This window comes from Canis lupus, chromosome 7 (assembly GCF_003254725.2).
Source record: "Canis lupus dingo isolate Sandy chromosome 7, ASM325472v2, whole genome shotgun sequence".
NCBI classification, from domain to species: domain Eukaryota; kingdom Metazoa; phylum Chordata; class Mammalia; order Carnivora; family Canidae; genus Canis; species Canis lupus.
In genome coordinates this window covers 27,550,363-27,577,794 of record NC_064249.1, presented here as the reverse complement: position 1 = coordinate 27,577,794, position 27,432 = coordinate 27,550,363, and the positions used below count along the sequence as shown (strand labels likewise).

Sequence of the window (27,432 nt, the reverse complement as noted above, 5' to 3'; positions counted from 1 at the left end):
ACAGGACCTAGACCATGCAGCCAAAACAGTGCACAGAAAAAGATCCATAAGGTTAAATATTTAGACTACCAGAAAGAATGAAAATATTTGAATCAAATATCCAAAACAGGAAGTTAGAAAAAAATAAACAACAACAAAAAAATGAATCCAAGGAAGGCAGTAAGAAAGAAGACATACATAAAGACAAAGCTGAATTTCTGATTTAATAAGGAAATAATGAGACTAATAAGTTCAAATTTTGATACTTTCTCATGATGACAAAGACATTCACTTCTATGACATGCTTTCCAAAAACCTATATTCCCAGTCTCATCATGAGGAAAACACCAGATAAACATAAATCAAGGGATAGTCTGCAAAATACCTAAGTACCCTTCAAAACTGTCAAGGTCATGAACAAGGGAAGATGGTGAAACACTTACAGATCAGTGGAAACTAGGAGGCCCAAGGGCCGAATGCAGTGTGGGATCCTGGCTTGTATACTGAAACAGAAAAACCGGAGAAATCCAAATAAAATGTATAGTCCAGTGAATGCCAGAGTACTAGTATTTGTTTCTTAATTTTGCAAAAGCCCCATGGTTATGTAAGATGTTAACATTAGAGGAAGCTGTGTGAAGGGTATATGGGATCTCTGTGCTAGTTTTGCACATTTTCTTTAAATCTAAAATTATTCCCCGAAAATATTTTAAAGAACTTCAAAAGACCTAGCAAATCTAGGCAGAGCAATTAAAATGAAAGAAATACAAGTGATCATCAAAGGGCTAACTCCTCAGACAAACAAACAAAAGCTTTCTAGGTCCTAAAGTTTCTATAAAAGACTTTTACCAAACATTTCAGTAACTGATAACTCCAATCTTTGTATTTTTAAGATTTTATTTATTCTTTCATTCATTCATTCATTCATTCATTCATTCATTTGAGAGAGAAAGACAGAGCATGAGCAGGATGGAGGGGGTGTGGTAGAGGGGAGAAGCAGAGCAGACTCCCCACTGACCGGAGAGTCCAACAGAGGGCTCGATCCCAGAACCCTGAGATAATGACCTCAGCTGAAGGCAGATGCCCAATTGGCATCCCCGATAACTCTAATCTAACTAATCACTCTAATAACATAGAGAGATTTTAAAAAGCACTCACATTCTTTCCCATGAAGTAAATAATTTAAAAATAAGATAATTTTTTCCTTTATAATTTTAGTATAGATATTTCTATTTTCTAAAAATACTGGGTGGTATATCCAGTAATGGCAAATAATGGTAGAAATCTGTCTCATTCTTGACTTCAATGAGAATACTTCTAGTTATTTCCTTATTACATTTGGTTCTAGCATTTGTATTTACATATCACATCAAGAAATTAACCACATAGTTACATTACTAAGAATTGTTATCAAGTATAACTTGGGGTGCCTCAGTGGCTCAATCATTTAAGCATCCGACTTCTGATTTCAGCTCAGATCATGATCTCAAGGTTGAGAGACTGAGCCTGGCTTCGGGCTCTGTGCTGAGCATGGAGCCTGCTTAAGATTCTCTCCTTCTTTAAAAAAAAGAAAAGAAAAGAATAGACTTAAAATTTTATCAGATATTTTTTGCCTCCACAAAAATAATCATGTAAATTTTCTTCTTTTTAAAGCAATTAACATTAATTGTATTATATGTTCCCTTTTATTGAACCACCCCTATATTTTTGGAATAAATACCACCTGGTTATAGTTCATTATTTTTTTAAAAGATTTTATTTGTTAGAGAAAGAGAGAGAGCACAGGAAGGGGGAGCAGTGGGAGTGGGAAGTGGGAGAAGGAAGCTCCCCACTAAGAAGGGAGCATGGCATGGGACTCCATCCCAGGACCACAGAATCATGACCTGAGCCAAAGACAGACACTTAAACCACTGAGCCACCCAGGGGACCAGTTTGTTATTCTTTTTATGTGGTTCTGTATTCTGTTTGCTAATCTTTTTGTTATGTTGTTCTATAGCATTCATTAGGAATTTATCTAAAGTTTTAGTGTACTTGTGTGTACACATACTATCCTTCTTAGGCTTTGCCATCAAAGTCATACTAACTTTAAATTTAGGGATTTGTCACAATAAGGTGATGGAAGATTAAGCTGATTCCCTTTTAACTAGTCTTCTTCTCTCTGACTAGAAACTGGTCTCCAGACTCTGCAGTCCAGTGTGAAATGGCATCACATAGTAAGTGATATTCTGTAAGACATGATTGCAACTGAAATCTCTTGGGTTAAAAAAATAATAATTTGTTCATTGTCCCTACTATGGGGATATCATAATTAGTGTTTAAAATGTATGTTTGGGCAGCCCCGGTGGCTCAGTGGTTTAGAGCCACCTTCAGCCTCAGGCGTGATTCTGGAGACCCAAGATAGAGTTCCGCGTCAGGTTCCCTTCATGGAGCCTGCTCCTCCCTCTGCCTGTGTCTCTGCCTCTCTTTCTCTCTCATGAATAAATAAATAAAATCTTTTTAAAAAATAAATAAAAATAAAATGCATTTGTTTGGGACAAGGAAAAAAGGCAGTTTTATTAAAAACTGCTTTTGATTTTTTCTTCCCTGCAAAATCATATTCTTGCTCACCCTAATGTGTTCCTGGAAATGAGTTCAACATGAATTCAAAAGGATGAAGGTTTTGACCAACCATCCCACTGCTTCTCTCCACCTTCCCATCTTTTAACTGATCTGCTACAATAGACTCATATCCTTCCTTCCATCATCACTGTGGAAACCATTCCCTCCAAACTAGATCAGAAGTAATGCCATGAGGAAACAGAAAAAGAAAAATGTTATTCCCAATTCACATCCACATCCTAGAGAAATAAAGATGAGACGATGAAGGGAGCTGTGAGAGAAGGAACCCCTTCCCCACTCCAATTATAGAGACTAACACATACATAGCATTTATAACATGTTAGGCATGCTCTAAGTGCTTTATTTATTTTTTCTTTTTTTCCTTTTTTTTTCTAAGTGCTTTAAATAAATAACTCATTCAATCACTAACCTCCATGGTAAGTACTACTGTTACCCCACTTGGCAATTGAAGAAACTAAGGGCAGGAAATGATCCGCCCATAGTCGTATAGCTACCAAATGGCAAAGCCAGGATACAGACTCATGGAATTGGGTTCTAGGGTGGCCAGCCTAAGTATCAAACTATACTGTATCACCCCTGCAACCAAGAATTTTTCCTGCCCTGGGGATCAAGGAGAACCTTTGAATAAAATTATCAAGATTTTAAATAAATATATTCAGTATTAATAATTTGGTAAAGTTGTTCAAATAACCAAAAGAGATAGAAAACTCAGGGAATCAGACTTAGATGCCAATAAGTGAGACCACTTTCTAGGAGGGAATCTAGGGTAAAGGATTGGCAGAGAAGAGAGGGATAGAGCACAGTGGCAGCAGTTACAGGAAAAATAGAACCATGGCACATTTATCAAAACTAAGAAATTAATGGTACAATTGTATTAACTAAACCATAGATGATTTCATTTGGATTGTGCCTGTTTTACCTGTTCCAGGATCCAATCCGGGATCCCACACTGCATTTGGCTATTAGGTCTCCTAGTTTCCCCTGATCTGTAACTGTTTTACCATCTTTCCTTGTTCATGATCTGACAGTTTTGAAGGGTACTGGTCAGGAATTTTATAAGAAGTCCATTGATTTGAATTTATTTGGTATTTTTCACATGATTACCCTGGAAATATGGGTTTGGAGGGAAATATCACAGAGATAAAGTGTCTGCATATTCCATCACTGGAATGATGTCCAGGAAACCAACAATTAATTGTAGACTCAGGGGCTGGGAACTACGATATGGAAGGTGAGGCAAAACTTGTAGACTCTTCCCACTGTTTACCCTTTTGTACTATATATGTGCATATATTACTTTTTAAAATCTTTAAATAAATAGGATATCATGCTTTAAAATTTTATTCAAAGAGATACTTGCATAGATAATCTAAGTTTCGTCAGTGGGTCAAATAATGTATTTGTCCCTAAATGTGAAATCCATCTCTTGCTCTTATACAGGGGTTCTTTACTATACATGTCTGTAAATGCTCCTCACTCCCAAACTCCCAATTTTATCTTAATTTTTACCTTCGTTTTCTCTTAGCTTTTATTTATTTTTATATCATTGGATATTTTTCTTTATATCTAAGCCCCTTTATTTCCTTGTGCAGAGCTGGAATCTTAATTAATAAATTAGTGGAGGGGATCCCTGAGTGGCTCAACAGTTTAGTGCCTGCCTTTGGCCCAGGGCGTGATCCTGGAGTCCCCGGATTGAGACAGGCTCCCTGCATGGATCCTGCTTCTCCCTCTGCCTGTGTCTCTACCTCTCTCTCTGTGTGTGTCTCTCTTGAATAAATAAATAAAATATTAAAAGAATAAATAAATAAATTACTGGAGAGCAAGATATTTTCCTATGTAAATTTGAAGCTTTTTTTTTCTTTTGCTAGTAGAGATTACAAAGTGAAGATCTTCTATCAGTTAGAGATGACCATGACAAATTTTGATGTACTGAGATATATACACTATTGGAGAAATAAAATAGTCCAAAGAGGATGATTGCCAACAGGATGATGAGGAGTTTTATTGAATATACGAAGTATATAGAAAATTTGAAAAGTCTAAAGAGTTAACTTGTGGTATTTCAATTAGTTTATTAGATCCACCAATTTGTCTCTGGAGTCATTGTAGGAATTTTAACAAAGCAGCTGCAGAACCTGCAGAATAAGAACATGATTCTATGAAGGTTAAAATCACACTACAATTTTGGGTTTTAACTTGTTTTTCAGAAGCAGGGTCTATATTTCTCTTAGCTCTGGAAAAGATCAAAGTTCAGAAACCAAATTATTCAAGAGAATGACAGACTTGGGTTGGAAATAGTCAAATATAGAAAAAAGAAGAAAAAGAGAAGAAAGAAAGAAAAAGAAAGAAAGAAAGAAAGAAAGAAGAAAGAAAGAAAGAAAGAAAGAAAGAAGAAAGAAAGAAAGAAAGAAGAAAGAAAGAAAGAAAGAAGAAAGAAAAAAAGAAAGAAAGAAAGACAAAGAAAGAAAGAAAGAAAGAAGAAGAAGAAAAGAAAGAAAGAAAGAAAGAAGAAAGAAAAAAAGAAAGAAGAAAGAAAGAAAGAAAGGAAGGAAGGAAGGAAGGAAGGAAGGAAAAAGAAAGCAAGAAAGAAGAAAGAAAGAAAGAAAGAAAGAAAGAAAGAAAGAAAGAAAGAAAAGAGAAATAAAGGTTAGATGGCTCTTGGGATACAAAACAAACTTGCTTGATGTAGATGTCGGGGTGTGAGCCTAAGTTGAGTTCCCACTAGGATTCAAGCATGTCTGGACTACTACTCCCATTGAGGCAGAACAGAATGAAGATGCCTGCAAGAAAAGAGCACATCTTAAATGAAGATTTTCAAAGTAGTGGCTCAAGAACAGGGGCTGGTGGAAGAGGGGAGGAGAGGCTCTCACTGAGGCAGTTGCTGAGTCCTAGGATGATGGGGATGCTGTGAGAGAGAAAGGCAACAAGCAGCTGGAAAGAGTAAGAGTAAATAAGGTTGCCTGTGGCTCTTGCTGTAAAGCCAGAGCACCTTTTGTGGATCTCTCTTGATAATGGCTATCAGCAGCCATGGGACGCTATCAGCACTTACTAACAGCAGCACCAATGCCTTTGACAGATGGCAGCAACCACCTCAGCACAATCTTGTGGCTTCCACAGGGATGGGCAATGTCATCACAGCACAGCAGCAAAAGGGAGTTATCGCACTTTTAAACTACTTAGACAGCTCAAATATAGAAAAGAAATCTTTCTATATCTAATTAGATAAACCTATCCAACTGTTTCTTTTTCAAAAATTTATCAGCGAATTTTACTATGTTATATTCCCAGATCAACTTTGGAGTATCCTTGTGGAATTTCTCCCAGAATTTCTTTGGCATTTTAATTAGGATTGCACTAAATTTACAGATTAGTTTATAGAGAATTTACTTCTTTAAATTATTGTCACATCATCTGGCACATGTATTTTTTTTTCTTTCCACTTACTGGAATCTTCATGTAGACCTTATACATTTCTTGATCATTTATATAGGGGTATTTTATAGACTTTATGGTTACTGAGTGTAGAATATACATATGATTTATAAATTTTCTCTCAGCACACTTATCTTTTCCTTAACTGTATCTTTTGAAGAGCAAAAGGTTTTAGTATTAATCAAGTCTAATGTATAATTTTTTTTCTTCTGTTGACTGTGCTCTGCAGCCATATCTAAGAAAACTGCTAAACTAAAAATGACAACAATTTTATCCTATCTTTTCTTCTGAAGTTTTTATAGTTTTGGCACTTACATTTAGGTCTATCATCCATCTTGATTTATTGTTGTGTAGGCATGAGATAATATAGATTTGTGTTTTTAAATATGAATATCCATTGTCCCACTCTTATTTTTAACATATAGTCTCATAGCATTGTTGCAAAACAATGTGACCTGCACAATTTCTATCTCTGAGATCTTAAGTTTCCTTTGTGAAGTGGATATATGATAAGTTTTAGAATTTCTTATGGTTTTCTGAAAGTAGAATACTCTCATTTTTAAAATACATGCAAAATAGATGGGTAAAAAAATTACCATCTTCAAAATAGCCATCACCAATTATGACTCCAGCCATTTCTGTAGAATACAAATAATTTTCTCTAAAAAATATTTTGAAGGTATAATTTACAGGGTTTTTTTTCTGTTATCCAGTATTACCAATGAAAAACCTGATCATGATCTGATTCTCTAGTTTTTGTCATCTGTTTTCTCACTGGAAGCCTTGAAGGTTATCTTTATCTTGGGTAAATTGAAATTTCATAACAACTTGTATTTTGTATTCAAATATACTAGATAGTTATGTTTCAATCTAAAGACTCCAAGAAGTTATTTTGCATTACTGATTGAGCAATATTCTTTCTTATGTGTCCTGCATTCTTTCTTTCTGGAACTTCTATTAGTAACATACTAATTGTAACATTTTAAGACATCCCAAGATCTCATGGCTTTAAATTTTTGGACTCTCCACTATCAGTTACACATGAAAACATACCGAAGAATCAATTTAGGACAGAACCAAAGTGTTTCTCCATATGAAAGGATTGAGGTGTGTGTATTAGTGAACTGGCACATCAGAATGCTAACTGACAAGACAATTTCAATAATGCTCTAGGACTGTTTGAGAAGAGATTAATGCCTTGGGTAGTCATATAATTCAAATGTAGTTCTGTGGTTCATTCTAACTGCTATCTTCAATTGTCCCTAGTAAGAGTAAAAAGAAATCTGGAAGTTTTTAAAATGTTTGCATATTAATTTAATCACTGAACCAACACACACTAGTTTTTCAGGTGTCACTGGACTACTTGTTGGAATATTTGTGGTTCTTCAGGGGTTAGATTTGCTATTACCACTTCTAACTTGACCAGATAACATTGAGTGATGAGTATAATAACACTTTTTCTGATCATTGAAGATTTATTAGATTAAAGAGGAAACTTTCCATATTGAATAGAAAAGCAGTTTGGTAATATGATCTATCTAGAAGTATTAGTGTTCATAGATACCATTAGTATAATCAAAGTGGAAAACATAAGGCATAAGAGATGGCAAATTAAAGTCATAGATGGACTAGGGAAAGTCAACTTGAAATTGTTCCAAAATAAGTGCCCGTTCCATAGCCCTTTCTAAAATGTGGGCATAAACAAAGTGTCTGCAATTACCAGATGACTAAATTTTATCAATTACTTGGAGTTAAAGTATTCTGTTCCAATGGATATCACAGGAAACTTGTGAATAATTTTTATATTATTATGATAATCATTAATGACCAACCCAAGAGTCTAAACCAAGTTTAAACTAGGGATATGTTACAGAAAGGAGTCATAAGGAGCCTTCAAAAAATGAGAATAATCAGTGATATTCATCCTCTTGAACTGTTGGAGTTGATGTGAACATGATGGTTTTCATGATATGTTTCACTCAGTTTCTTTTTTTATATTACTAAGAATACTACCTATTACAAGTTCTGAGGGCTTAAAGATTATGTTAAAGAGATGAGAGGGAGAGAAAACAGTAAATTGTATCAGCAGAATTCTATCAGATATTGAGACAGATATGTGTGAACATAGGGCTTCACAATAGGCTGTCACCAGCAAGTTTTGGAATGCATGAATGAGGCAACATTGAGACTTGGACTTGAAACAGTATTTTTACTAACCAGTACCAAATAGATATTACTATTGTGCTATTGGACACACTAACTGGTTATGATGTCCATGTATACTTGAGCTTAAAAATAAAACTTTGCTGACCCCAATCAAAGAAAGTGGAATTCCTCTCCATTTAGGAAGTCAGGGAAATTTGAGTCTCTGTGTTTGTAGAGGTCCTCTACTTTTACAGTCATGCTGTAACTTTTGAGTTATCTCAAGAGAGTATAGTCTCCATCAACAAGGCAATTCACCAGAAATGCTCACTGATCTGTTTAGGGTAGAGGAATCAAAGAAAGCACAGGGAACAGAAGTCCACCTGAGAAGAATGTTTAAAAGAAAGCTATGAGGTCTCTAGGCATAGAACGTCAAGGTCTTTTCAGTGAGTATTAATATTTTACACCAGAATCAGCCAAAAGTCAGGTACTGCACCAAGTACACATCGTTGTGAATGAAAATTAAGTGTTTTGCCACAATGCAACCTTGCTTTTTTCAGAGTCTCATGTGTTGACTTTGGTCTTGTAGAAAGGAAAAGTAAACCTTGGCTATGAATACCTTTTTCTTTGTCCATTTGTGTATAGATTCATTGGTGCCTGAAGATATCTGAGGACCCCAGATCCAAATGTGAGACCCAAACTCCATGCATCAGCATAGTGAACCTGCCTATCTGGGCAGCAACCTTGTACTGAACTTTTCCCACCTAAGTCATCAATGGCTTTCATGGCTCCAAGTCCAAAAGATATTTTTCTGTCGTCTTCTTGCAGGACCTTTAAGCAGCATTTGACACTGTTACCAGTCACTATGTGTCTCTTAAATCTCTATTTCCCCTTCCAATAGGTTAACCAATCCTATTCTGTTGCAGTCTCTTTTCTACTGGGTAACATTAGCCTTAATTGTTCTTGTCACAACCACTTTATCTTGTTCAATCAAGTCTACAAATCTGCCCTGTGATCTTGTCCCTCCTTTGGTTAAATGAGATGAGTGGTAAATCTTTAGGCCTCACAAAAGGACTTGTCCTGATTGGCCTCTCTGGCTCCACAACTTAACCACTGTCCTTACTCTCTTTGCTCTAGCCTTCTTTCATGTCTTCCTAATGCAGTTCTCAATTCTGGCTTCATATTAGAATTACATGTGGAGCTTTAAATACAAAACAAAACAAAAACTACTCTTAGGGCCATACCTCTAGAGATTTTGATTCCCTGGTGTGGGATGAGTTCTGGCATCTGTATTTTTAGATTTTCGAAGATATCCTAATTTTAAGGCTCAGCCAGGGTTGAGAACCACTTCTCTAATGCACCTTTTCTCAACTCAAGTTCTTAGCACATACTGTCCCCCTGTTTGAAAAACTCTTCCTCCACTCTCCCCACCCCCATAATCTCTAGGTTGAAATTAAAAGTTGTTTTTAAAGTGAAATTTCCTGGATATCCTTTGCTAGTTAGCTTCCCTTAATAATCCCTATGATTTGCCTTTTAGACATCACAATTTCTGTTATTTGTTTTAAGTTTGCTTTCCCATAAGATTAAAGGCAAAAATTATCTGTTTTTTCCCTGTTCTAGCTCCACTGACTAACATGTAATAAAAACTAAAAAAAAAATTAAAAACAAAAAAATCTGATGGTTAATTGAAAATGTCTGTGTCCTGGGAAATCAGCCTTGGTTAGATATTAAATAACTATTTAGTCCCCAATCTTTCCATAATAAGATTCTTGGCTGAGAAGGAAGATTTATAAGGATGGCAAGGACTTTTTGATGAGAAAGTGTATATTTGGGGTAACATCTTGAGCCTAGACCGTGTTTATCATAAGATCCTAATACATCTGGAGAATTGGTGTTGTAGGCCTTTCAGGAGTGTCTGAAAATGAGGGCCCCACATCTTCCTGGAAGCTTTCTAAGGAAAGAAAGTTGAGGCACAAAACTAGCTTAAAGAGAATGATCCATGAAGAAAGATTGGAGCAATTCTATATAGAGCCCATTAAACTTTTTCAAGGATTTCTCTCACTAATCTTCCTAGGAGTGTAAATCATAAACAAGTAAAAACTAAAAGAACCAGAATCCTGAGAAAGCACAGTGTGGTTACACTAGTTCTGATGGCTTCTGCAGTAGTGGAAAATAATTCAACTGGCTTTGGGAGTCAGGGATGAATTAGCTCTGGGTGTAGCCTTCAGCTCTCTTAATATTTGGCCTTGGCATGATTGGGGGAATGTGAGAACACCAGCAAAAATGTCACTACCTTCAGTAAAACACCAACACAAACAGGAGGCTGAAGGGGTAAGGGCATTGAATATTCATACCCTCAATTCAGATTCCTCATCTCTCTGCACTTTGGTGTTTCACTATTGTCAAAGAGAGGAGGATTCTAGTGAGCTAGAAATGAAGGAAAAGTTGCAGACTAACATAATAGTCTATAGGACCCTGTCCATGGTTCCGTTTGAGCATTCACAGGATTGTGGGAATTACTAGAAGGGAGTTCAAATTCCCTCAGAATAATGATTATTATGATAATACCATTTCCCCCCAGGCTAAGGTGGCATCAGAAACACATAATATATGTGATTTGAAACATCTGAGGTTTAAGGAACCTAGTCAAATAGGCATGACTCCAATTTTTCTGGCCAAGAATGACAACAGATATTGAACAAAAATGTCAATGATATAAGATATATATAAAAAGCAGATGGTCAGCTTAAAGAAGAAAGCCAAAATAATATATATGGAAGCTTAAGGCCCACCAGGCTGGTCCTAGAACCTAGTATTATGAAACATATTACAAAGTACATATTTCCAGGTTTTGACTATTTTATCATTTACTATGGGTTTCCAATGAAGAGCCATTGTGATTAAAGAGTAATTGAAAATGAGATGGAGGAGAACCTATCCATATAATAGAAGTTAAAGCCAGCGTAATAATCATTATTCCCCAGAGGAGATACTGAAAAATTTCTGAGAACCCTGATGAGCATGTTATGTACCCTGAACAATAACAAAAAACCTATTTGGGGAAAGCAGGTGAAATTCCTGGCCAATTCCTATAACTTTCTAGACTTACACCACTACAAAACCAGTTTATAGATGTTAGACAATCCTTATCACTTGCTGATGTACGCACTGGTTTTTGGCATTACATTAACATTAGTGGTACGATGGTACAGGCAAACCATGTCCAAAACAAAGAAGGGATGTGCTGTAAATTAGTTAGTCAACAAAAAATGGGATGCCAAAGTAATACGAGCAGAACAATAACCTGATGAAGGAGTTGTGATAACATTTTTGGCTCCATGAAAAAAAAATAGAAGCTAGCTAACACATGGGAAGCAGAGGTCCGTGTTACTATAGATCTAGTAACTGACAATTTATTACTGTGAAGCAAGCTCCAGGATTGAGAGAAAATAGTTCACTTAAAAAGTGCTTCTCAATCCTGACTGTTCATCACAATCACCTGGAGGCCTTGGTTTTGTTTTTTTGTTTTTTTTTTTAATGTCTGGTCTTGAATCCAGACCTATTAATTCTCTGGAGATGTTGCTAAGGAATCAAAATCAATGTTTTTTAGCCCCTCTGCATACAGCCAGGGTTGGGACCCAGTGATTAGATTTGATATATCCCAAATTGATTTCCAAGGACTAAAGCCCAGTTACAACTTTGTGGGGAAAAGTTCCCATTGAGGCAATAGTCCCAAAAAATCATTGCTTAGATAGAGACAGGATGTTCAGTTTGTCACTGCCCAGAGAAATGAGTACTAGTGTATTTCTGGCCAAATTGAAAGAAAATAGTGACAAGGACAAAAATGTCAAATTTCAAACTAGACAAATCACCATTTATTGTTCCATGTCACAGTGAGAGTTGTCCACCATACAAGTTTTATATTCTCTAAGTAATGATAACATGCAATATGGTAATAAGCAACATAGCAAAGAATTATCACAATTTTAGATATGAATATAAATATTTTAGAGAAAGAGTTTCCCCGGGTGGCTCAGATAGTTGACAGTCCAACTCTTGGTTTTCAGATGGCCACCTTCTCCTTGCATCCTCACGTGGCAGAAAGAGAGAAAGCAAGCTCTCTTTCATCTCATAAGGGCATGAGCCCCATCTTGGGGTTTTACTCTCATGACCTCATCTAAACCTTATTATCTCCCAAAGGTCCATCTCCAAATACCAACACATTGGGGATTAGGGTTTCAACATATGGCTAGGAGGGGATACAACATGCACTCCAAAATGTGTGCTTAATAAGCAGGTAGTCCTATCCTTTGGAATAGCTTTTGCATCCCACAAAGGTAAGACATAGATCCCACAGGGCAATCAATGCTGGAGTCAGAGGAGCAGCACTGAACAGATAGGAAAGGGCTTGTGTTAGGGTGATAAGTGGATCAGTGGCAGGTATTTGCATATTCATTAGAGGGAATAAATGCCCTTAGAAATAGCATTATTCTACAGCAGTATAAAAGAGAACTTTGACTTATTTCAGAAGTACAGACTAAGAATTTCCACAAACAGCACTATTGGGTCTGTTGCAAAAAGGTGACATTGCAACAGATGCTTGCATAAACAAAGCTAGGATGCACACAAGAAAAGAGATGCTCTTCCACTAGGCTTCCCCTAGTGTCTTCAATAAAGAATTCTAAAGTCTTAATGGAATCTCATTGACTATCACTGATAAGTTTAAATAGCTGTACCGTGACCTGTACATGGTTCTCATTTTATAGCATGAGACATTCTTCATTAAGGCCTGACTTAAATCATCTTGTTGGTATTTTTTATCAAGAGACTCCACTGAAGAATATAGCTAACAAAATTTTGTCTGGAAATGCTAATTATAGAAGCACAGCAGTTGGCTGTAAAAGGCTGCCATTAAGCCAAGATGCTATTGTGGATTTCAGTTAGGGTTTTTCTCAACATTACAAAATTTTGGACTTATATTCCAGTCCAGTTTGGTCTCTTTAGTCTCACAGGAGTGACAACATTGATTCTTTTTTTTTTTTCTTTTTTTTTTTCTTTTCTTTTTCTGATCCTTCCAGGTGAACAGCGCTCCGAGCCTATGGGATGCAATCTCAAGACTGTTAAGTGACCAAGCCATGGTCCTCTCCCTGAACTCCAGGTACAATAAGCTCGAACACTCTCCCATTTCACTGACTAAATATCTCTAAAATGCAACAGAGAAAAATCAACAATTGTGAAAAACAGAAAATTACTCCAAATTCCACTATCCTAATTTAGCAGCTACTGTTTTTCTTTCTCATATTCTTCAATTCTTAAATATTTTACAGATAAACAGATAATCTAATTATTGTACAATAATAAGCAGATTTACTGTAATATTTTTCCTTTTGGCATTGTGTCTTAAGTTTTTATCTTTCTACATACTCATATTTTCATTTGAATGGCAATATAATATTACCCAATTTTGAAATGTTCTAAATTATATTTTATTTTACCAATATTATGATAATCATCTTTACACATAAATGGTCATATCTTCTCTGAAATACGTTTTTGAAATAGCATTCTGTGGGTGAGGTTACTGATTTAGATAATAGGCAACTACAAAAATGCCCTGCTGCTGGAAATGCTAACTGGTCAACAGTCCCAGCCACTGCCTGTGTAGATCCACCAGCACGACCACCCAGGCAGCATAGTGGGACAGTCAGTTTCAGCGAGTGACTTTGAATCTAGGAAACCCGTCAACCTGGCTAAACCCTTCTTGGAACTTGCTGTAGTCTAAGATACTTTCTTCCCTAACGCTCCTTCCTTCCTTCTTTCCTTCTCTTAGAAATCTTATGCACCTCTAATCCTGTCTTGGCATCTGTTACCCATGCACTCAAACTAATGTAGATGGAATGAAAATATTCTTAGAGCTTTTAATAAGGAGTCAGTTTGTTGTCCAGAAAAACCTCACTAACAATAAATACTTCTTCAAAGCCTAGTCACCAGAAAATATAGATATATACATATATTTTCTATTTCACTGATTTAATAGGTTCAGAATTGTACCTCATTGTATTTTTAACTTGTATTTCTTTCAAAAAAAAGCAAAATTCAATATTTTCTGTATATTTATATATTAATTTTCTCATGTGGGAATTTTCTTGTGGTCTTTGCTACTTCATTAGAATTTTAGTGGTGACATATACTTAGTAAGCTTCTCATGGCATTTTTATGGTTTTAAAATTTTAATTCTTTTTTTATGTTGTCAGAATTGGCTTTAGTGTCATTGCTGTATATTTTTTCTTTCACCTTTTTGTATGACATCTGATATAAAATTAATTCTACTCACACTTTACTATTATGACTTTCTCCTGGTTTTATTACTCGATTTTTGTTACTGTTTAGGCTATAACAGATTTTTTTTTTATGTTACAAACTAATTTAAATTATCTTCACAATTCCATTATACAAACCAGAAGTCTACAAACTTGGCCCATTTAGCCATAGCTACGTCCTGCTATTTTTGCAGCATCCTGGTTTGTACATTCTGAGAAATCAGAATGTTTTTTCCTTTTTTTTTTTTTTTTTTTTTTTGAGAGAAAGGGAGTGTGAGTGGGGAGGGATGAGGCAGAGAGAGAGAGAGAGAATCCTAAGCGGGCTTCATGCTGAGAACAGAGCCCCACAGGGGTATCTATCTCACAACCCTAAAATCATGACCTGAACTGAAATCAAGAGTAGGATGCTTAGCTGACTGAGCCACCCCACCCAGGCACCCCTTGTTTTTTACATTTTTAAATAGTTGAGGGAGATTAAAAGAAGAAAGATATTTCACAACATGCAAATGCTATATGAAATTCAAATTCCAGGGTCAGTAAACAAATTTTTGTTGAAACAGACATATTTATGTATTTATTCATGCATTGTCTATGACTGCTTTTGCATTATGATGGCAGACCTGAGCAGACAGAGACCATTTGGTTAGCAAAGCCTAGTATACTTATTATCTAGACCATCACAGAAAATGTTTGCTAATCCCAATACAGATAATGATTATTTAAAATGCTTCATTTCCAAAGACTTGCTTAAACTCTGAATGTTTTTTTAAAAATATTTGTCTGTATAATGGAATAGTTATGAATTTAAGGGTTCCAAGCTGTTCTTGAATATCTTGATGGCAGTGGTGGATCCACTAAATACACACACACACACACACACACACACACACACACACATAAGCACAAATAAAACAGGAAACCTAAACAAGATGGGTGTATTGAATCAATAATATCAATATCCTGGTGGTCTTTGTAGAATGTTACCACTGGGGAAAACTGGGAAAGCATATTGGATGTTTCTTTGTATTATTTCTTACAACAGCATGTAAATTTACAAATAGCTCAATAAAATTTTAATTAAAAAGAGAGCTCTAAGAATGTTTGTATTCTGACCCATCATGAAATAGTGTCATAATAAATTAGTGCCACATTTGGCCAGGTAGGGGAGGTAGAGCATTTATCCAGGTATTTTCTATTCCCATATTAGGTATTCTCTAGAATTTATATTCTCTTCCATTGTTTAGAATTTTGTTGTGGTGCCACCACTAAACTGTTTTGATTTAGTGCTGTTTTGTAATAGATTTTATTATCTGATTGAACTGGATCTTCCTTATTTTCTTGATAATTTTCAGCACAGTAACCTGGGATAATCCCTCCAATTTATTTTTCTAAGTGGAAGGTAAATGTATTTTATCAACTGCTGATGAAAATATCCTGAAATTTTAATTTCATTGTCAGAGTTTGTAGAATAATTTGAGAATAATTGACATTTATAAGTAATCTTTCCATTTATAAACCTATCTTTCTAATTACTCAAGTTCTGTTTTCTATTCTCTAAAAGTATGAGGATTTTTTGGTATAGATTCTGCATATTACTAGACTAATTTCTTAGTTATATTGTATTTTGGTTCCTCCATCCTCATGTTATTGTTTGGACAGCAATTTCTGATATACTAGGAATCATATGGGATCTTTTGGGGGGTATATTTATCCAGTGTTTGAGCTCACTGAACTATTTTTATTAGACCATGTCTTATTTGAAAAACAACAAACTCTAACACAATATTTCAAAATAGGAAATTGAACCCTTATGTTGTTCCTGTTTTTAATAAAAACTCTTACACTACTTCTCAATTAGCGAAATGTTGGTTTAAATAAAACCTTTCAAAAAACTATTCAAACTATTCATTTTTCCTTAAAAAATGATGTTGATATTTATTACATACTTTTTCAAGATAGGTTAAGACATGAGTTTTAATTTAATCTATTATAGGTATGTGCTAATTAATAGTTTTTAGGATATTGGGCCATCCTTACATTCTGATGATAAATCATAATTGGTGGTTTTAAAAAATATTATGAAAATTTAAACTTTATACTCATAAATGAAATTAATTTTTATTATTGCAATTCCAGTAACCATAGTAACATAGGTAACATACAATGTTATGTTAGTTTCAGGTGTACAATCTAGTGAGTGATTCAGCAGTTTCATATATTACTTGAAGTTCATCAAGATAAGCGTACTCTTAATCCCTGTCATCTATTTCACTCATCTCCTCACCCACCTCCTCTCTAATAACTATCTTTAACCAGACTCTGTGTAGTTAAGAGTATGTTTTTTTGGTTTGTCTTTTTCCCCCCTTTGTACATTTGTTTTGTTTCTTAAGTTCCACATATAAATGAAATCATATGACACTTGTCTTTTTCTGACTGGCTTATTTTGCTTAACATTATACTCCTTAGATCAATTTGTGTTGTTGCAAATGAGAAGATTTCATTCTTTTTATGGCTGAATAATATTACATTGTATATATACACCATTTCTTCTTTATCCATTCCAAAATGGACACTTGGGCGGCTTCCACAATTGGTCTATTGTAAATACTGTTACTATAAACATAGGGGTACATATACCCCTTTGAATTAGTGTTTTCATATTCTTTGGGTAAAGACTCAGTAGCATGATTACCGGATTGTAGGGTAGGGTAGTTCTATTACTAAGTTTCTGAAGGACCTCTATACCACCTTCCACTGTGGCTATACCAGTTTGCATTACCACCAACAGTGCAAAAGTGTTCCTTTTTCTGCATATCCTTGCCAAAGCCTGTTGTTTCTTGTTGATTTTAGCCATTCTGACAGGTGGGAGGCGATATCTCATTGTGGTTTTGATTTGCACGTCCCTGATGATGAGTGATGTTGAGCATCGTTTCATTTGCTGACCATCTGGAAGTCTTCTTTGAAGAAATGTCTGTGTCGTCAGCCCATATCTTTGTTTTTTGGGTGTTGACTTTCATAAATTCTTTATATATTTTGGACGCTAACCCTTTATCAGACATGTCATTTGCAAATATCTTCTCCCATTCCATAGGTTGTCATTTCATTTTGTTGGTTTTCTCCTTTGTTGTGCAGAAGCTTTTTTTATTTTAATGAAGTCCCAGTAGTTTATTTTTGCTTTTGTCTTCCTTGCCTCAGGAAGCATATCTAGAAAGATGTTGGATGGCCAAAGCCAGAAATTACTGCCTGTGTTCCCTTCTAGGATGTTTGTGGTTTCAGGTCTCACATTTAGATCCTTAATCCATTTGGAGTTTATTGTTATGTATGGTATAAGAAAGTGGTCAGTTTTATTACTTTGTATGCAGCTATCCAGTTTTCTCAACATGTTTGATGAAGAAATTGTCTTTTTCCCATTGCGTATTTTTGCCCCCCTTTGTTAAAGGTTAATTGGCTATATAATTGTGGTTTATTTCTGGGTTTCCTATTCTGTTCCATTGATCTATGTGTGTTTTTGTGCCAGTACCATATTGTTTTGATTACTACAGCTTTGAAATATAAAGTAAGTCCAGAATTGTGATGTCTCCAGTTTTGTTTTTCTTTTTAAATTTCTTTTAACAATGTTTTATAGTTTTCAGAGCATAAGTCTTTCACTTTTTTGATTAGGTTTATTTCTAGGTATCATATTTTTGTGCAGTTGTAAATGGGGTGATTTTCTTAATTTCTTTTTCTGCAGCTTAATTATTGGCATTTAGAAATGCAACAGATTTCTGTAAATCAGTTTTGTGCCCTGTGACTTTACTGATTTGTTTATTAGTTCTAGCAGTCTTTTGGTAGGGTTTTTTGGATTTTTCCTTTTTTTTTTTTTTTTTGGATTTTTCTATATATAGTATCATGTTATCTGCAAATAGTGAATAGTGAAACATCAATTTGGATGTCTTTTTTTTTTTTTTTTTTTTTTTTTTTTTTGCTGTCTGATTGCTGTGGCTAGGACTTCCAGTACTATGTTGAATAAAAGTGGTGAAAATGAGCATCCTTGTCTTCTTCCTAATCTTAGGGGAAAAGCTCTGTTTCTCCCCGGTAAGGATTATGCTGCTATGGGTTTTTCATAGATGGCCTTTAACATGTTGAGGTATGTTCCCTCTAGACTTACTTTGTTGAGGGCTTGTATCATGAGCGGATATTGTACTTTGTCAAATTATTTTGGGGCATCTATTGAAATGATTATGTGTCTCTTATCCTTTGTCTTATTGATGTATCACATTGATACATGTGATATTGAACTACCCTTGCATCCTGTGAATGGATCCCTCTTGATTGTGGTGAGTGATATTTCTAATATTGGATTCCATTTGCTAGTATTTTATTTAGGATTTTTTCATCCATGCTCCTCAGACTTATTGGCCTGTAGTTCTCTTTTTTGTGGTATCTTTATCTGGTTTTGTATCAGGTTAATGCTAGCCTCATAGAATGAATTTGGAAGTTTTCCTTCCTCTTCTGTTTTTTGGAAAAGTCTGAGAAGAGGCATTAACTTTTTTAAATGTCCAGTAGAATTCACCTGTGAAGCTATCTGGTCCTGGACTTTTGTTTGTTGGGAGTTTTTTTTTACTGCTGACTCAACTTCATTGCTTGCTATCAACTGATCAAGTGTTCTATTTCTTTCTGTTTCAGTTTTGGTAGTTTATATGTTTCTAGGAATTTATACATTTCTTTCAAGTTGTCCAATTTGTTGGAATATAATTTTTTATAATATTCTCTTATATTTATTTATATTTTTTGGTGTTGGTTGTTATTTCACCTCTCTGATTTTTGATTCTACTATTTGAGTCTATTCTCTTTTCTTTTTGATAAGTCTAGCTAGAGGTTTATCAATTTTATCGATTTTTTCCAAGAACCTGATTTCATTAATCTGTTTTTTTTTTCATTAATCTGTTCTATCATGGTTTTAGTTTCTATTTCACTTATTTCTGCTCTATTCTTTCCTTCTACTTGTTTTATATTTTGTTAGTTGTTTTTTTTCCTTAGTTCCTTTAGGCGTAGGTTAGACTGTTTGAGATTTTTCTTGCATCTTGAGGTAGATCTGTACTGCTATGTACTTGCCTTTTCTGCATCCAATGATTTGCTGCATCCAGTGATTTGGACCATTGTGTTTTCATTTTCATTTCTCTCCATGTAATTTTTTATATCTTTGATTTCCTGGTTGACCCATTCATTGCTTATTTAGTAACATGTTATTTAACATCCATGTTTTGATGCTCTTTCCAGATATTTTCATGTGGTTGATTTCTAGTTTCATGCATGATGGTGAGAAAAAAAATGCACGGTATGACTTCAATCTTTTTGAATTTGTTAAGACTTGTTTCATGGCCTAATATTTGATCCATTATGAAGAATGTTCCATGTGCACTTAAAAAGAATGTGTATTCTGGGGCGCCTGGGTGGCTCAGTTGGTTAAGTATCCAACCCATGATGTCAGCTCAGGTCATGATTACAGGGAAGTGGGATTGAGCCCCATGTCAGACTCTGTGCTGAGCAGGGAGCCTGCTTGGGATTATGTCTCTCCCTCTCTTTCTGCCCCTAGCTACCCCTACTTGTACATACTCTGTCTCTCTCCTCTCTCTTTCTCTAAAAAAATTTAAAAATAATGTGTATTCTGCTATTTTAGGATGCAGTGTTCTGAATATATCTGTTAATTTTATCTGGTCCAGTGTGCTATTCAAAACCGCTGTTTCCTTGTTGATTTTCTGTTTGGATGATCTGCGCATTGATTTAAGTGGGGGGGGTGTTAAAGTCCTCTACTATTGTTGTATTACTATCTATTAGTTCCTTTATGCTTGTTATTAACTGTTTTATATATTTGGGTGCTCTCATGTTGGATGCACAAGTATTTACAAATGTTAGATATTCTTGTTTGTCCATTTTATTATTATATAGTGCCTTTCTTTGTCTTTCATTATACTTTTGTCATTAATTCTATTTTTTCCAAAGAGAAAAGCCTTAACTATGGCTAGCCTGGCTTTCTTGTGACATCCATCTGCATGATAAATGTTTCTGCATCCCTTTGCTTTCAATCTGCAGGTGGCTTTAGGTGTAAAATGAGTCTTTTGTAGACAGCATATAGATAGATCTTGTTTTTAAATTCATTCCATCAACCTATATCTTTTATTTGGTGCATTTAGTCCATTTATATTCCAAGTAATAATACATATTTATTGCCATTTTGTTACTTGTTTTGTGGTAGTTTTTGTAACTCTTCTTTGACCCTTTCTTCTCTTGCTCTCCTCTCTCACAGATTGTGGCTTTCTTTAGTGATATACTTAGATTCCTTGGTTCTTTATTTTTTGCAGATATATTATTGGTTTTTGATTTGTATATAATATTTTCTGCATATACCAGTCTATATTAAGTTGATGGTCACTTAAGTTTGAGCCCACCCTTTACTCTTTTCCCTAGCACCCATTTCGTATATGGTATATAATTTACATCCTTTTATTTTGTGAGTCCCTTGGCTGATTTTTAAGGGTATACTTATTTTTACTGCTTCTGTCCTTCCTACTTTTCTTACTCCTACTCATGGTCTTTCCTTTACACTCATTCAGTCTTCTTTAAATTTCCTGTAAGCCTGGTTTAGTGGTCATGAACTCCTTTAGTTTTTGTTTGTCTGGGAAACATCTTATCTCTCCTCCTCTTCTGAATTATAGCCTTGCTGGATAAAATATTCTTGGGTGCAGATTTTTTCCTTTCACCACTTTGAATAGATCATGTTACTCCTTTCTGGCCTTCAAGGTTTCTGCTGGAAAATCTGTTGATAGCCTTATGGAGTTTCACTTATATAACTGTCTTCTTTTCTATTGCCTTTAAAATTTTCTCTTTATCACTAGTTCTTGCCATTTTAATTATTATGTGTCTTGGCATGGACCTCCTTGGGTTGATTTTGTTGGGGAATCTCTGTGCCTCCTTGGATCTACATGTTTTCTTCTCTGGATTAGAGAACTTTTCAGCTACTATTTCTTCAAATAAATTTTGTGTTCCCTTTTCTCTCCCTCTTCTGGGGGATCCCTATGAGAATGTTATTATGCTCGATGGAGTTGCTGAGTTCCCTAAGTCTATTCTCATTCTGCATATTTTTTTCTCTCACCTGCTCAACTTGATTACTTTCCATTACTCTATCCTCCAAGTCGTTAATTCATTCCCCTGCTTTCTCTAACCTGCTATTTATTCCATCTAGTATATTTTTAATTTCAATCATTGTGTTCTTTATCTTTGATAGGTTCTATGTTAAGAGTTCATTCATGTTCTCCACTCTTTTCTCAGGTTCAGTGAGTATCTTTATGGTCATTACTTTACATCCTCTCACCAACATACTACTTATATCTATTTTCCTTGTGTCTCTTTTTGTGGTTTTGTCCTGTTATTTTATTCAGGACATATTCCTCTGTCTCCTCATTTTGTCTAACTCTCACTGTTTCTCTGTGGTAGGAAAGTCAGCTATGTCTCCTGTTCTTGTAAGTAATGGCCTTATGAAGAAGAGGGCCTAAGGTGCCCTGCAGTGCAGTGTCTCTTGTTCACCAGAACCTGTGTCTCCTGGGTGTGTTGCATGTGTTCTGCTGTTGTGTCTTGGCCCCTTCTCCCTTCAGTTTGGTCATTTCTAGTGGCTCTTTCCCTGTTTTGGACAATGGCTTGTTCCTGTGGTGTTAGTAGACCACTCTGGGGTCACCTTGGCTCTTAACTGAATCAAACCAGGCATTTGTCAGAGATGCAGTAGCACCAAACTGCAGGACACTTTCCCTGTGTTGCCCCCTGAGCAATTTTTTCTGATGGGTAGGGTCTGCAATCAGACCAATGGTCTGCCCTCACCTCCTGCTGGGGCTGCCCTATGACTGGTACATGTGGTTATCTTCCCCTCACCCCAGGACAGGAGTCACTTTGGAGTGATGCTGGCCATTTCTGGCACTGTTTGTACTTCCGGGCTTGTTGGCCCCTGTTTGAATAGGCCAAGAGCATTTTGAAGTGGATGTGCCACCATTAGTGGGATGGAATGACTGGGGTGGGGCTCACAGTTTTAGAAAGGGGTGCATTAGTCTTTCATGGGGCTGCTGCCACCAGGGGGACTGAGGCCTCACAAAGTGCATGGGTCAGAAGATGCAGTGTTGGCAAGGTTTGTGCCTGTCTTCTAGGGGAGGGGACAAACAGCACGAAGACTGAGAAAAGCATGACTGGAAAAGGAAGATCCACTGAAGCTGGGGGGGTGGGGGGAGTTTCTTAGTGTAAGCAAATTAGGTAGTGATGCCTGCACAGTGCTGGTTCCTTCAAGTGTCTGTGTGTTTATGCTGCAGGGTTTATCCTTCCAGAGGAGGGAAATTGGACCTGCTAGCTCCTTTGTTTCTGAAGAAGTCCCTTAGGGATCCTGCCAGTTCCTTTGTCCCTGAAAAGTCCCCCAGTGATTTATGTCCTCCAGGACATGTTCTGAGATTAGTAAATAACACTCCCTCCCATCTGCCCCAGGCATTTTTCAAACTGCTGCTTTTATACTGCAACTCCATGGGCTATTCATCTGCTATCCCTTTAAGGGCAGTGACTCTGCTTCCCATTACCCTCCAGGCTCTCCCAGAACCAAAACTGCTGATTTTCAAAATTCCAGGCTTTAAGCCCCACTGGTTGTAAGAACTCATGAAATTCCATACCTCAAGTTTTCAAAGCCAAATATATTCCCTGTGGGGACTCCCCAGTGTTAGGGTCTGTTTCTCTCCTCTATATCTACAAGTTCTGTCCTTCCACCAGATGGCCTGTGGTCTATTTAGCTCCCTGTCACATCTCCACCTTTCCTATCCTCTTATATGTGGCCCCTTTACCTCTAGTGTTGAGTTTGTTCAGCCAGTCTTTTTCTGGGTTATTTATGCTGATGTAGATATTATCTATTTGCATCTGTGGAACAATGTGATCTTAGGGTCCTCCTATTCTATCATCTTCCCAGCCTCTCTGGAATTAGTCAATATTTTTGAAATTGTCTTTTATTATAACTCAGTTTAAATAACCAGGTATAACCAGATCCCTGATTACCATTCATTGGTTCTTCTGAATATATAAGCTCATTTATTATTTTGTTTTGAGGTATGTGTATGTGTGTGTGTATCTTGCCTAGTTGAATTAACTAGAATTTACAAAATAGTATTATGCAAAGACAGATAGTAGGTACTCATGAAGACTTTATGTAATAAAATAATACTTTATTTACCAGATAATACTGAAGTATGAAAAAATCTGTAAGAAATTGTATGAAATTAAAGGAAAACTACTATGTCAAACAGACCAAGCTTCTGCTGATCAGCTCTAACATTCCAGATTTTGTGACTTTGAAGTTACTTAACTTCTCAATGCCTCAGATTCCTTGTCTGCAAATTGAGGATAATGAAAGTATTTACCTCTTAGTATCACCATGAAGATGTATTGAAATAATGCATGCAGAGCAAATAAAATATGTAGTGCCTGGTGCTAAAGTCCTCAGTATCAGTGCTTCTTAAACCTGTTTTAATTCTCCTTTAGGAATCTGATGAAACTTTTGGACTACCCTTTCTTCCAAAATACACACAGACACAGAAACAAAATTTGGCATATTATTTTATAGGGTTCATGAAAAGGCAGACCCTGGATTAGAATCGCCTGTTTCATATTTTTAGCTTTCTTTTGGATCTACCTAAATGTATTTAAAAAAAAAAAACCCAGATAATAGTTTTCCTTTAATTAAAAAAATATTATAGATTTTGCTTTTTGTACTTTGGCCAAATATTATGTGGTATATACAGCTTCACACAAGTTATATCCTCATATATATCTGTGTAATATAATAATATAAATCAGTTTTATTTGTTTTTATTAAATCCATATAATAGCTGACTTCTTTTTTCGACTACTGCAGTCTTTCTTCACATTTATTTTCTTCTTCCTCTTTTTTTATCTTTTTAAAATCTTTATTTAAATTTGCCAGCAAGGATCATTATACTTATTATTTTCCCTTTCCTCATTTTATAATTATTCATCTTGCTTATACCCTTTATTTCTTTGATTACTTTTTTAGTAGCTTTGAAATCTTGTTACATGATCAGTTTGCCATTTTCCTATCATTTTATTTATTTTTTAAGATTTTATTTATTTGAGAGAAAGGGAGAGTGAGTGAGAGAGAGGAAAGAGAATCTGAAGCAGACTCTGCACTGAACACCTAGACAAACAAGTTGAGGGACTTAATCCCTCAACTGCATCATGACCTGAGCCAAAACCAAGAGTTGGATGCTTAACTGAGCCACTCAGTTGCCCCTTATTTTAAATGAGAAAAATTCTGATAGTATTTAAGTTTTTTCAACTATCTCGAATTTTCTCATTTTTAACATAGATTTCTCTTGTGATCGAGAATAAAACATATATCCTTTTATATTTTGAATTTTTTTTACAGCTTGTAAAAAACCTTTTACAAATATGATAAGTATTTGTTAGTACTCCATGGTTATTGAAAAAGATAATTAAATTCTCTCATTTAATATAATTTATTTATACCTCTTTATCAATTTTAGTAAAGACCTCTTCTTTTGCAGAATTTTTAATTTTTACCTGACAAATGCTGATAATTGAATGCTTCATCTCCTATAACTGTGTTTGTTTCTCTCTTATCTTTAGTTAGTTTCTTTAATAATTTCTATTTCTCCTTGTATTTTTAATAATTTGAGACTGTAACTTTTAATAATTATTTTTAAATAATTAAACTTTTTAAACAGTTAACTATTTCTTTTATTATTTTAAATCATTGTATATATCTCTTAACATTCTTTCATTTGAATTAAACATTTTGTCATATTAAAATGTCCCTCTTGATTTATTTGTGATCATGTTTAATACAATTTCCCCATACTTTTATTAGGAGACATCTACTTTGTTCTGTTCAATTGTGAATCTTCAAATTATACTTGTAAAAACGTGTATTGCTCTTTGCAGATGATGGTATAGTAATTTAGTGAGGAGTGCTTATTCTTTCTTCTCAAGATCTTTTTTTATCACTGGTTGTGCATCCTAGAATATATATAAAAAAAATTTACACTGAAATTCTTAATTCTAAGATGTCACTTATTATAAAACAGATTAGTAATTTAATAACTACTCTTTTTAAAAAATTATATGTGGATCCAAAAAAAATAATGTATCCTTGCTGGCAATTGTTGACCCATAGATTTGCATGTATCTTTCTTTAATATCACCAGTGTCTGACACTCAACCTTCCTCACATTTAAAATTTGAAGATCTGCTGCCCATCAGCAGTTAGAGAACCATGCTACTTTCTTAATCTTTATTCATGACCTGGAGTGTTTTAGCATTTTTTAGGACTATCAGTATGATTTCAGAGTAATTTGAGAGACAATATTTTTCTATTTCTTCAAAAATCTTAATTTTGCATTTTCCTAAACCAAGCTATTTATCTCTAAAAGTTAAATAAATATCTTCCCCTGAAAATTCTACTGGAAGCCCTGACATATAGTTGTTCAGAATCTGATAATTCATTAAAGCCATGAATATGTCAAATTAATCTTCCCAAGATATGAAAATTATCTAATATATTCTAAGACATTCCATTTCAAACAGTGGATATTAGACTCTTTGATTTTTCTGTCCAGTAGAGAAAAGATATTCTGAGTCCAGCACAAAATTTTCTACCTTACCATTTATATCACTGTCTTTAAAAAAAAAAAAATATATTTCACCTCAAAAAAAAAAAAAAAAATTGGGAAGGACTGTTATCCAGATCACACATCTCTAAGAAATAACAACTATGTCATAACTTATCTTTCCAACTGCTGATGGGCAGATTTCTTTTGCCAAGAACTGGAGGATGCATCCCAATAATATCAGAAATATTAAAATGTGAGAAACACAGTATCACGGTTTAGAGAAAATGTGGCAGTAATATATTTCAACTAAAGTTCAGCATGGCTTTGTGGGCTTGCTTGGAAATGTAACCACTTTTTACTATTATGTCTTTGGAGAAGTATATTCTGGTTTCTAAATAACTGATTACAGATGATTTTTAAGAAGAAATTCATTCCTTTATATTTAAAGCACAATTGTCATTTTTATGAGAATATTTAAAACTCACATGTTATATGAAGTTTAGCAATAGGCCTCATTTTCTAGTACATTCTCTCTTACACAAGAAAAAGCCACTAAACTCAGGTTATATTTGCTCTCTCCTCTATTTAATAATTATACCTTTTTCTTACCAGCTTTGTAGATCCCTTACTGCAATTTGAATCCCAACTGAATATAATAGAGTCATCCTTTAAAATGGTATTTGCTATACCAAGTCTTGAGAAAGTGAGAGAAATGGGAACCAGTGAAGATGACAAAGAGGACTTGGAAGTGAGTCTTTGCTTCCCTAAATTATTATGAGACATTGTTGTGCACCACAGCAATCTGGAAGAATGCCCCACCACAGGTCATAATTTTTGTTGTTATCTCCTTCACCCCTTTTAGATGCAATAAATTAATAATATATTCCAGCATTAATCTATACCCTAGACTCCTTGTGAATTTTACAACTCATGGGATTTAACGGATTATAAAGGAGATATAGGAACAAATGAGTGAAGAGATTTTTGGTTGTTTTAGCAAGGATAACAGTGTATGGGCAAATGCTGCAAAAAAGGAAATGGGAGTAGAGAAAGACGGAGAGAGGAGTAGCCCTACAGAAAGGTCAACAACATCTCTGGTCTCTATTTCCAGAGCACAGCTACACAATGTATCTGTTCCATAAGTTGGAATTGCAATTCACAGCACATGGTACTGAGAGAAGTCCCATATCTATAGCTACCTCTCTCCTTTCTTACCTTCAGTTTGCAGGGCAAACACAGGACTCCAGGACACAAAACTATAGACTTTGAGTAAAATTATATCTAATTTTATCTGGCTG

The 27,432-nt window shown here is 35.1% G+C and overlaps 1 protein-coding gene across 8 annotated transcripts in view; it reads left to right on the top strand.

Annotated features, from left to right (window-relative positions):
- MROH9 (maestro heat like repeat family member 9) overlaps positions 1–27,432 on the top strand; it is a 98,610-nt gene that overhangs the window by 3,143 nt on the left and 68,035 nt on the right. For 6 of the 8 annotated variants that reach the window (XM_049112302.1, XM_025430375.3, XM_025430381.3 and 3 more), the window contains 3 exons: positions 2,143–2,189; positions 13,248–13,327; positions 26,747–26,882. In XM_049112302.1, the coding sequence (XP_048968259.1) occupies positions 2,143–2,189; positions 13,248–13,327; positions 26,747–26,882 (263 nt within the window). The remainder of the gene's footprint in view (positions 1–2,142; positions 2,190–13,247; positions 13,328–26,746; positions 26,883–27,432) is intronic. The other 2 variants (XM_049112303.1, XM_025430379.3) reach the window with 1 other exon arrangement.